The following is a 12,752-nucleotide window of genomic DNA, read 5'->3' as shown; positions in this document are numbered from 1 at the left end:
CCCCGCCATCCAGTCAGAGCTGAAGAAGCTTCTTGGATGAGAAGAGAAACGTCTTCAATGAAAAACAAGAGAGTCCAGTTGCCTCCTGGAAAAGCATCTTTGGGACACCCATCTGCTTAAAGCTTACTACGTCGAGAAAAAAAGGGAGGGGGAGGGCGGTTGAAAAGACAAAACGCTTATGCGCAACCGATGACTTGCAACGAAAGCCCCTCGCGCAAATTGCCCCCACTCCGCCCCTCTCCTTTTATTGGTCTGCGATTTGCTTCCAACAGTGTCCTTTTCGTTTTTTTCCGTTTTGGAGGGCGCTCGCGCCTCCTCCGTGGAAGCCAATGAAGAGAGCGGCACGCTACCGGCGCGCTCCGGAAGTAATTGTGCTGCTGCTGCGGAGAAGCGGAGTGGATACCGGTAACTGATATTGTTGCGCAGAGCTGCTGGAAGCCCGGCGGCTTATCTCTTTTTGGTATCTGTAGACGTAATATCAAGTAAGCCAAAGTTTTTAGCTCGAAATTCCCCTCCTCTGTAATGTCGGAACCAACTCTCACTGATCCCAGGTGCTTTTGAGGGTCTGCATCCTGCGCTTTTCCCGCTTGTTTTGCCCGAAGAGGAACCTTAGAGGCCTGAGGTTGGAACACTTCCGGTTTGCCGTTTATCAGCTGTTAGTAAGGCGTTTTTTCTTTTATTTTCGTGCACGGGACCGATAATTCAACCAGATTCCTTGACTTCCACTTAGCTATTCCTTAATATGGGAGGAGAGAAGGCAGATTAATGGATTGGGCACGACTTTAATATCTTCGGATCAAAGATTAAAAGCGATCATCATCCACGTTCGTACTAAGGTCACGATCTCAAAACTGTCTTACATTTGTGTAAGGGGAGGAGAACAGGAAGTTTGGAAAAAAGTGAGGCGGGCTTAATATATATGGGAACGGCCTCTTCAGTGAGAGAGAATGTACATATATATTTAGAATAGAATAGAACTGGAAGAGACGTTGGTGGTCTTTTAGTCCAGCCCCCTGCTCTAGCAAGAGAACCTGTACCATTTCAGGCAAGTGACTGTCCAGTCTCTTCTTAAAAACCTCCAATGATGGAGCGCCCACGATTTCTGAAAGCAAACAGTTCCACTGGTTAACTGTCCTCACTGTTAGGAAGTTTCTCCTTAATTCCAGGTTGCTTCTCTCTTTATTTAGTTTCTAACCATTGTTTCTTGTCTTGCCGTCTGGTGCTTTGGAGAATAATTTGAACCCTTCTTCTTTCTGGCTTAGCCTCTCAAATACTGGAATACCCAGGAGTAGGCTTCATTAGATGATGTGTATGAAGTGAACGTTCCCAACTTTGTTATCAAGGTTGTCAAAGTTGTGTCAGCTTTATCTTTCAGGTAATGTGATGTTGTTTGTTATGGTAGAAGTGGATTTCTGGATATGGCAAGGAGGGGGAGTAGATGATCTTGAATGTATCATAAAATCGATCTATTTCTTAAAATATGTGTTATGGTTGGCAGTAGAAACAAAAATACAGTGGGATCCAATTTACACATAATTGTAGTAAACAATATTAATAAGATATTAAAACAGTAAATAAAACTGTTGGATCAACCCTCTTGCATGTTTCAAGTGTGTATGGTGAGGAACCCAAATTATTTTTGTCAATTTATTTTAAATCCTCTAAATATTTATAAACAGGTGGCAGATAACTCCATAATTTGTGCTAGTAAGTAGTATTCTTACCTATTTGGTCTGTTGGACAGAAACAGTTTAGCTTTATTGTAATATATAAATGCTTATCTGTCTTGCATATGTTTAAATGCTAATTTTATTTTTATCTTTGCATATTTTATCTCTTTATTCTAGCTATTTGTCCTGTTGCAATGGGTGAACCTCAGCAAGTGAGTGCCCTCCCTCCACCTCCAATGCAATATATTAAAGAATATACTGATGAAAACATTCGGAAAGGTTTAGCTCCTAAGCCTCCACCACCTATTAAAGATAGCTATATGATGTTTGGAAATCAGTTCCAATGTGATGATCTAATTATTCGACCATTAGAAAGTCAGGGTATTGAACGATTGCATCCCATGCAGTTTGACCATAAAAAGGAGTTAAGGAAACTTAATATGTCAATCCTGGTCAACTTCTTAGATCTCTTGGATATATTAATAAGAAGCCCAGGCAGCATAAAAAGAGAAGAGAAACTGGAAGATTTAAAACTGCTATTTGTTCATGTGCATCACCTTATAAATGAATATCGACCTCATCAAGCCAGAGAGACATTGAGGGTCATGATGGAAGTACAGAAACGTCAGCGTCTAGAAACTGCAGAAAGATTTCAGAAACATTTAGACCGAGTTGTGGAAATGATTCAGAATTGCTTGGCTTCTCTGCCAGAAGATTTACCTCATTCAGATGGAGGGATGAGAATAAAAACTGAACCAATGGACACTGAAGACAGCATAGACTGTATTGGATCGAATGAACAGCAAAGAACAACCTCTAGCATAAAAAAAGATCAGGTTTTGGATAAAGATGCTAATATGTGTAGCATTATTGATGAAATGACATGAAAACAGCTTTGGGATTTGTGATTTTTCAGGGAATGTAACTGATGCTTAGGGAATTAGAGTATGAAGTTTCTTTTCCTTTTGCTATTTAAGATTTAAAAGAAGATTTAAACAGTCATGGAGCACAATCTGTATGAGTCAGTAAATATTAAAAAAATTACTTGTTTAGTTTTTGCATGTGTATCTATGCTTGACTTTAAAGAACATCAGTGTTACTGATAGCTTTACCCGTATATTAACTATGCAATTCATCAGTATCCAAATTCTGTTGATGGTCATTTATTGAAGTATGGGAGATACTTTAAGGAATTTAAATACATGTGATTCCTTGTTTAGGTTAAATTAAAAGACATATGTTGTACCACAGCAACACTGTTATGTATACAGAGTAGAAGTGAAACATTAAATATTTTTTTCTTGTTATGAATGTTTGTGAATTAAAGCAACTGCTTCTGCAGATAGGGAAGCTTGGACTAACATTTATTAAAAAGAAAGAAATTCTAAACAATTCTTTGAGATAACTTTATCTTTAAAATATTTAACACAAGATTTGAACCAAATTAGCCTTGTATTTTGCAGGATAAGCCTTATTACTTCCCTCCGATTAAAATGTAACTCAATTTTATAGGGTTGTAAAACAGTTGTTCCTCAGAGCTTGACTGCTTCTTAATGCTGACTTAAGTATAATTGAACTACTGTGTTGAAATCTGTGTGTTTACTAAAGAACTGGAAGTATGTAAACATAGCATGGCCATAGTATGTATATATTCAACATTTAAACCACATACTTGAAACACTTAAAACATTATTTCCTGATTTCTAAATTTCTACACAATCAGGAAAACTTTTTATACAAGATACCTTATTTTCCGGTGTATAAGAGGACTCGGAGTATAAGACGACCCCCGACTTTGGAGAAGATTTGCATGGTTAGAAAGTCATCTTATATGCTGGAAAGTACGGTAATTACAATTGTGGGACAAGAAAAAATAATACTTGCAAGAACAAATACTAACATACATATCAAAGAACAAATTAAGTTGTATATGTTACAAGGTAATGATTTTTTTTTGTTCTTTAAAGATTGAATAATTCAATTCCCCCAATTCCATTATTGTCTGGGGGAAATGTGAGAGTGGCAGATATTTTTCTTTACTTCAATCTGTAGAACTTCTACTTTGCTAGTATGGTGTAACCAGAGGTTTGGTACTAATTAAAAGTATTAGTGAAAGTCAGTAATGTTTTGCTTCTATCTGTCCTCGCTACCATGATTGTATTTTTTTGTACCAAATATCATGCAATTTAGAAAGTCTTCCAATTCTCAAAAGCAGCTTTACTATGATTAATGTGTATGATAGTTATAGTCCCTGTCATGCTCTAGTTTTCATGAGAATAAACATTTTCAGCTAGGAAACAGCCACAGTTATCTTCAGAGCTTAAGATATTTAAATAGGACCAGGGAGACTCAAGTTCATGAAATATCATTGAAGGACTGGAGTAATCACTATTTCATTGAGAGAAAATCAGGGGAAAATTCGAGTAGGGTCTGCTATATATACCACCTTGAGTTCCTAGAGGAAAGGTGGGCTATACATCTAATAGTATAGAAACAGGAATTGGAATACTAAACTAACAGCTAAGGATGGAAGGTAGTCTTATGTTAGGGTGTTTTTTCTGAATGATATTGTGATATCTACACAGAAGCTTGAACCTATATTCTGTTTTGGTTAACTGATGGGTTGAAATTGAGTATAGAAAGTAATTTTTCATAAGAAAAAATTGTCACCAGAAAAATGAAGGGTTGCTACTGAGCTGGTACAGTCTTAAAAAAGGGATTGGGGGAACCTACTTCTAGAAAGAGAAATGGGGATGTGATGATTGGGGAACCATGATGGATTCTAGACCGCTCCTGTTGAAATTTGTTAGTTTTATGGGAAAATGGTGGTTGGAAAATAAGACTAGGCAGTTTTGTATTGTTCCAGATCCTTCCTGGATGGTGGCTCCAAGACATTTGAAATCGTAGATGCACAATTTGAAGAAACTGACACAGAAGAGGGGCTGCCAAAAGGAACAAATCTATTTTCCAGTTGCAGAAACCAAGTTCTACTAGCCAAAGACTAGATTGCAGGATCGGGGAGAGGGAGCTATGGATGAAACAATGGCGGCCTTAGGAGAGGATGACAGCCCCACAGGGCATTTGAAATTCAGATTGAGAGATTGCTCCAAAATGAGAGGGAGGAGAGATAAGGCTTCACAGCTGCCCCCCAGGTGTCTGCACGTGTGCTAGAAAAGCAATAGAGGATCGGAATACAATCATCAGGTCCACCAACAAGCTGCCGGATGAGAATCAACTTAGCATGTTGCATATTAACATAACTAATGGGACGATGACGCGCTTGAGAAGCCGGGTGCAGAGACAGGCAGCTATATAGGCAAGCTCCCTAATCACCTAGCATTCTAACTGATGACATTTATTTATTTATGAGACTTATATACCGCTTTTAAGTGCAAGCACTTTCTAAGCAGTGTACACCAGTAAGCAATGTATATATATATATTTTACATTGCCCCCAGCAATCTGGGTCCTCATTTTACCTACCTCGGAAGGATGGAAGGCTGAGTCAACCTTGAGCCGGTGAGATTTGAACCGCTGACCTGCTGAACACAGTTAGCTAAAGTGGCCTGCAGTACTGCACTCTAACTGCTGTGCCACCTCAGCTCATCAGTACTTTGGCTGAGGAAAGCTCAGTAACTCTTTTACTTACAGGCTTGTTTATATTAAATGGTCCTGTTTATTTTTATCTTGGTGTTTGTTTTTCTATATTTTTATTCACACACACACACACATATATATATATATATATATATATATATATATATATATATATATATATATATATATATATATATATATATGGTATCTCTGTTTCATTGACAATCTCTTCTCTACAATTTTATAAATAATCAAAATAATACCTATTATTTTTGTGCTTATTTTTTAGTGATTTTGTTTTTTTCCTATAATTTCTTTTAGATAAAATTATCCTTTAGATAATTTTTATTGTGCTAATTTGAGTTATCTCTAAATTAGAAAATACAGTTTGATTAAAAAAGGGAACAGTCATTAAAATTCACCTCAAGAATGCAATTATGTAACAAAATACTTGTCTATAAATTGTGTTTAGATATTTTATCCTAGTATTACTAATTATAATTGATAGTGATGTTATTTTAGCTACTATTTTTGCAATGTTAAGGATTCATCTATACTTTATAATATGCATGACAAAAGTTACACTCAAATTTATAAACAAAATAGTCCAAGAAAACTGAGTGGTTTTGCCTTGATATTGCATCTTCATTTCAGATTTAGTAAACATTAACATAATTGTACAGTGAGCACCTAACCAAGATAGCTTTTTCTAATGTGTTTATTTTTGCTTTTAATAGTACCACACTGCTGAGAAGTGTGAGAGCCCACGTAAAGAGAAACAGAAACATAGCTCTGGATTTTTAAAAAGAAATTATAAACAGCTCTGGAATAAAGCAGTTCTTTTTCGTGAAAACCGATGAAAATAATTTATGATGGATATTGAATAGATTTTATTTTTCTCCCCTAATTACTTTATGTGCAGCTTGTTTCTAGAGACACATGCAGTAGGCTTAATATATAAATATACTTGTAGGAGATTTAATGCCTCAGCAGGAGGCAGCACCAAGCTGTCTTTGGCTGAGTTCAAAGCCTAAGTAAGTTGAATGAACTCTCCGCAGTTGCATATAGATATTAAAAAGCACCAGGTGTGATGGTACCCACAAAAAAGGAACAACCTGGCTAACCTCCTTTCCCCTCTAACTTCACTTCCTAATTAAGAAAAAGTGGAACCACCGCAAAACAAATGTCCCAACTATTGCAGACAGTTTAAAAGGATACCACAATTAATGATATTGAACATCACTGAGGGGGTCTAAAAGGACTTAAAGAGTTGCATTCCCTCATAGGATGAATTTTCATCCTATGGTCAGGATTCCATCCCCAGAGCATGGATATTGAAATTTGGTTCCATTAGTAGAGGAGATTCCACCACCAATGGCACGAAGACATCCAAGCATATCAGAATGGCTACTGCTAGGTGTTTTACATATGGGCTGCATGAATCCTAAATGCATGCAGAGATGCATTTGCATTGAGACCCTCATGAACAATAAGATGGAAAGCATCCTCCAGCATCAAGAGGACTCATTCAGAGGAACTGCCAATAAAAAGTAATACTTTGAAAGCAAATGGCTTGAGTCTCAGAGTGAATATACAGAATATGTGAGAGCCGAAAACTGTGCCTTCAACATGATATTGAGAACTGCAAAGTAGTTTACTTTGCTGCTATTATTGTTTCCTCTAGTGACTATCCAGAAGAAAGTTTTCTAGGTGATTAGAGGGCTGTTACAATCTGGCACAGTGATGGAAATGGGGGACAATGATGTAAGACCTGAAAGCAAAATCACAGGACTTTTCTAAAAGCATGTAGTGCATACTGTATTTAAAAGTTAAGGAATGACATTCAGAAAACTATCAGCCTGGATATGTGAGACTGGTTTTAGTTGCTACAGTCTAATGATGGACACAAGGTTTTGGAAAATGTCTAGCTGACCACATGGATTCTTGACTCATCATGGCATGTGGGATCTAGCTAAAGCAGAGGTCTCCAACCTTTTGGGCACTAGGGACTGGTTCTGTGGAGAGAGGTTTTTCCACAGACTGGAGAGTGCGTGGTTTTGTGTGCTGCCTGCATCTCGCAGATGGGTCTTTGCTTGTTTATGCGGCCCGGTTGCTGGCATGCCACGCATTGGTACTGGTCCACGGACCGGGGGTTGGGGATTCCTGAGCTAAAGGAAATTAATTAGGCAATTAGTACATCTCTGACCCATGGGGACAGTGCCTTTAATCTGGACAACTGCTGTCTACTCCTTAAAAATAAAAATGAAACTGCTGGCTTCAGTGCACCGAATAAATACTTAACTAATTCTTTTTTAAAAAATATATTTTATTAGTTTTTTACATTAAGAATCTTTAGTGCTTTGTGAACAGTGTACTGTCTGGGTTCATATATTTAAAAACAATAATTAATTTCTAACTTTAATCAATATGTTGGTTAATAATATATTTCCTTGATCCTCTCTGCTTCCAGTAATACTCTCTTTTTGTCTATAATTCTTAATACTTTCAATACATACTAAGTTGTGTATAAACATTTTTTTAGTATTTGTACATATAATAGTAACATCAACATATAACATCTTTTCTAATCAGCTTATGTTTCAATTGTATTTATAGAAATCATCTTATTAGGTCATTATATGTCCTGTTTTCAAGATTCTTATTGAAACTTAATTTCCCCTCAGTATTCAAACCACTCTTATCAGTCATAATTATCTCAAGTTTCATTACCTTTGAATATCCAAACTTTTCATTCAAATACACTGTCTCAATATTTTTACATTTCATATATTATAAAAGTATAACCGTATTCAAACAAGTGTTTAGTCATATAATATTCCATCTGATAAATTGAATCACATCTCTTAACTCTAACTCTAATCTTCTTTTGCCAGTTCACTTTCCAAATCAGTAAGTTTAGCTTGCCAGGTTGTATTTTTGTAAATGATGTTGGGGATAGAAAAGACAAATTAGAGTATTTTTTTTTGTCTTCCATGCTTTAGTAATTCTCCTGGCAGCTCTTTAATCACTTTTATTAATTTTTTTTTTTTTTGTCCTCAAGTTTATTTTGAAGTCCTGGAAGGTAAAACATCTTTTTTTGTTTCCTTTGTTGTGGTAAAATTTTGTGGATTTTCTTTTATTTGTGTTAGGTTATGGTTGTCTTCATTTGTAGTTTTCATATTTAAGTCACTTTCCTCTAGTTTGTGTTCTATTATCTGATTTGTTTGTTCATTCTTTATCGTCATTTTTTGAGCGTTATTTAATTGTGAGTTTAAGTTAAAGATATGTTCATTTATGTTATCAAAGTTGTTTTTAATTTCATCATGATTTAAGACAATTGTCATTTGAATCTGTCACAGCTTTGTATATATTTTCTCCTGGGATTATTTGCTTTATCTCGAGTCATTCCATCACTTTTAGATAAATATACAAGATCCATTTTATCTCTGCCCTCTAAGTAGTTTTTCACTGGTACTATAGTCTCTTTAATTAGCTTTGTTGAACCAGCCCATCTTAAAATCCAAACAACCAAATCTTATGTAGTTGTTATCTTTATATATGGTTTTTATAATCCAATACATTTCCAGTTATCAAGGCACCACTGAAAACAGAACAGTAACAGTTCTTTTCAGGGTCTTCTAATTGTCAACCAACCAAGATTTCAGTCCAAAGTTTTTAACCACCTATAAGCTTTCCAGTAGCTTCCCCTTTAGAAGATTAGCCAAGGCCAAAGTTTTTATTTTTCTGCAAACAGTTCTTAAATTTAAAAATGCAGTTCAGTGTATTTATAATCCCAGAAAGTCAGCAGTTTTTAAACATATATAGTTTCACTCAGTAGTAGATATCTCAATGCTTTGTTCCCAGCTGTTTTTTTGCTATTGCCAAATTCTGAGTCAATGCAGCTATAGTTTTCTCTAATCCTCCACTAGATGTCGCTGTTCATTTTCCAACTTTTAAGGCAAAGAGTTATTATTCTTTTTCTTTTTTATAATTTCATCAATACTTTTTCAGGTATGAAGTTTTAACAGTTGTCTTAGTTTTCAAATTTATCCAGACTGTAGTATTTTATATTTTTGTTCCCCATAAGAGTTTAATTCACTGCTTCCATCTATGGGAGGGTGGAGGTGTAGTCCCCTCCCTTCTAACTTTGGAGGATTTTTGCTTCTTGGGGATCTTTTCTAGGAAATCAAACACAAAACAGGAGAGAGAAGATTGAATTTCTCACACAGTTTCCAGCATGATTTTCGCCGTTGTTCTGGTTAGTGCCTTGGGACTTCAGCTGCAAGCAGCTTGGGCTGCTCACTGAGGTGTGGCCAGCCTTTCTACTGTCGGGTTAGAAGGCTTCCTCCAGATCAAGCAGAATGACTGCCATTGTTCCGTAATCATTGGGGCACCCCTCTTTCTTCATTGCCTCTCCAGAGTGACTTTTGACTCATTTAGGGTCCCCTGGGAGGGCAAAATTAGCCATGGGGTGTGGAGTTCCGCAATCCCATGGCTGTGTGCTGTGGCGCAAATCTGGAAGTCCATAAATACTTAACTAATTCTTATTGAAGTTGATTCAAAATGAAAATATAAGCTTTTTTGGCTGTGGGCATTCTCCTTTAATCATTTTGTATATCCAAATTCATCCTGGTTTCTACCATAATAACATCAACCTGTTTTCAAAGTTGCTTCTGCTGCACTTTTATTTTTCTATTGAGAAATATTAATTTATTCTTGTAATCAGATTGCATTACACTTTGGAAGATTTGTGAGAATTTGGCCTTACTTCTAATCAGCTCAATTTTTCAGATTAATTTCACTTCTGTGACATCTAAACAGTAATTACAAACTGCAATTATACTCTGCCTTGTAAAGGTTTCATTCGCGTACCTATTAAAAGTTTCTACCTAAAATGCATTGGCTCAAAGATTGGCTCACTCATCAGAAATTGTATCATGGAAATAGAGAGTACATAAAATATACAATCAGAAGGGAATGAGTTTTTTAATTGGAATTCTCTTAGTGTAACTTTCCCATTCTCTAACCTTTTACAAGGTTCTGCAAACTATAAGCTTAAATTTTGCATAGGTTTGCTAAGAAAGTTAAGTGTACACTTGAACAAAATTCTAAAATTAGAAATAATAGTAATAGTAGTAAAGTTGGAAGGGACCTTGGAGGTCATCTAGTCCAACCCCCTGCTCAGGCAGGAAACCCTACACCATTTCAGACAAATGGCTGTCCAGTCTCTTCTTAAAAACGTCCAGTGTTGGAGCATTTACTGCTTCTGGAGGCAGGCTGTTCCACTGATTAATTGTTGTCACTGTCAGGAAGTTTCTCCTTAGTTCTAGGTTGCTTCTCTCCTTGATTAGTTTCCACCTGTTGCTTCTTGTCCTGCCTTCAGGTGCTTTGGAAAATAGTTTGATTCCCTCTTCTTTATGGCAACGTATTGAATCCCTCAGACAAAAACTACTTAATGAATTTTGGATTGATTACATTTTAGACTAATTATGGAACTATATGAGTTTGATAAAGCTTACTATTTACTTAATAAAGATGCCTAGATGGCTTCAAAAAGTATTTCTGATGGTTTTGATAATTCTTGTCATATACCAGTGGAATAAGCAAATGTATTCTGCTGTAATATCACACAATATTGGTCTGTGTTTTCTATTCATAAATATACAAATATAAATATAAAAATGTTGTCTGACTGGGTTGTCCCTGCCCTTCCTCATATATCACAGTGAATTAGGGTAAAGCCAGTCTGAGCTTCTTTCTAACACTTTTCCAGATTTAAAGCATGCTTTTGTTTTTGTTAACTTTCTCTACAACCCCCCCCCCAGCCACCTTCCCATCCTTTCCACGGTCCAGATAATAGAAGAAAATTGAACCGGACCAGATTCAAAAAAGACAAGGCAACTGCTTGGAGCTGAGGTACGGTTTATTTGACATCAAAATAGGCAGTGTAGCTATGAATTAAAAAGACAGGGACAGTGATATTTATAGGAAAGCCTATTCTTTGTTCAGGAAGCATACAAGCACATGTTTGCCTCAGGGGGTACGTAGGGTTCAATAGGGAGAAAATGCAGCTTTCTCACCCTGTGGGCATGATAACCTTTGCTCCTTTATGTATTGGTTTGGGGGTGATGGTCTGGTGGTCAGGAGGATCACATTGTGTGGGTAAATGATTTCCATGTCTTCAGCAAATTTTCTTTGATTGGGGTTGAGTTCCTAATGAAAAACATCCTTAGTCAGTTTCTGCCTATCTATGAATAGGAAAAACTTAAGCAGTATTTGGTATTATTGTTCGTTGGTTCACTGACACAGTCAAGAGTGATCAGGGTTTGCAAATGGAATGGATGGAAAGGGAGTCATGCAGGCTTTTCCTTCTCACACAGGTATTGGGGACCTTCTGCTTCTCATTCAACATGGAATAGAATCATACTACCTTCTTGTTACTCTCAGGTTCGGTTGGATTAAGTTAAAGTTGGTATGCAAGTGATAGAACAAAACAGCTGTTTATTAAAAAGTGGTGAAGTTGCTCTCTACTATCTAATCTAATCTAATCCTCCAGGATTTCCTCTGACAACTCAGTTTCTAAGCAGATGGTCCTACTTCCCAACAAAGTCAAGATGCTACCCATGACTATGTGATTGAAGCCTTGTTTCTTTTTGGCTCATTGATCATCTGCCTTTCTCCCCCCACTCCTCTGGATGACACTGGTTACCTACCATTTATCTATCTATTTCTGGCTCAGAAGCATTCTTAGAAAGAAACATATTGCTAGAGGCAATGGATAGGGATTTCCCTTGCCCAGCAATTGGGAAATCTGCTTGCCCTGGAAGGACCTGTACTCCCTTTCAAGAAGCAGATGGATACTCAATTGCTGTTTTTAGAACTCTTATTATCAGTGGAAATTTTTATGGGAAAAAAAAGTAAGCTCTGGTAGGAATGCCCCCTTGGTAGCACCACATTTGCCAAGAATTTGCAATGTAGCATCTAAAGATAAGACATTTTTAATACAGGAGCCCCAAGTGCGAAATTATCTTTTTGTTCAATTTTGGGTCATGTCCTTTGTAAGCCTTTCAAAGCTAAGGCAAGCCCAGCAGAAATCCAGTTCTTTGAAATGGTCTTCTCTTCTCTTCTCTTCTCTTCTCTTCTCTTCTCTTCTCTTCTCTTCTCTTCTCTTCTCTTCTCTTCTCTTCTCTTCTCTTCTCTTCTCTGCTCTGCTCTGCTCTGCTCTTCTCTTCTCTTCTCTTCTCTTCTCTTCTCTTCTCTTCTCTTCTCTTCTCTTCTCTTCTCTTCCCTTCCCTTCCCTTCCCTTCCCTTCCCTTCCCTTCCCTTCCATTCCATTCAATTTGGACATGTGCATAGTCATGTCCACATAACTGTTTCAGGCAAGGTTTCTTTCTAGAGATTGCTAAATTTCTGACAGGAAGAGGAAGTTCTGACCAAATCTACATAAAGGGCACTGTGATTAATGACATGCAGCAGTCAGAAGTC

The 12,752-nt window shown here is 36.9% G+C and overlaps 1 protein-coding gene across 7 annotated transcripts; it reads left to right on the top strand.

Annotated features, from left to right (window-relative positions):
* The first annotated feature begins 365 nt into the window (after positions 1-365).
* Positions 366-3,789, top strand: MED7 (mediator complex subunit 7). Of its 7 annotated transcripts, none has more exons than XM_039365495.1 (3): positions 367-622; positions 1,263-1,375; positions 1,848-3,789. In XM_039365495.1, the coding sequence occupies exon 3, from the start codon at positions 1,865-1,867 to the stop codon at positions 2,555-2,557; it is 693 nt and encodes a 230-aa protein (XP_039221429.1). In that variant the 5' UTR covers positions 367-622; positions 1,263-1,375; positions 1,848-1,864; the 3' UTR covers positions 2,558-3,789. The 7 variants fall into 7 exon arrangements, with proteins under 7 accessions (XP_039221434.1, XP_039221433.1, XP_039221429.1 ...); XM_039365493.1 differs by having other exon boundaries at positions 367-655; XM_039365494.1 differs by having other exon boundaries at positions 367-659.
* The last annotated feature ends 8,963 nt before the right edge of the window (positions 3,790-12,752 follow it).

This window comes from Crotalus tigris, unplaced genomic scaffold (genome assembly GCF_016545835.1).
Source record: "Crotalus tigris isolate CLP2741 ecotype Arizona unplaced genomic scaffold, ASM1654583v1 scf7180000020075.792833, whole genome shotgun sequence".
Lineage (NCBI taxonomy): Eukaryota > Metazoa > Chordata > Lepidosauria > Squamata > Viperidae > Crotalus > Crotalus tigris.
The sequence above is the reverse complement of the archived record's forward strand: the minus strand, read 5'-3'. Positions and strand labels throughout refer to the sequence as shown.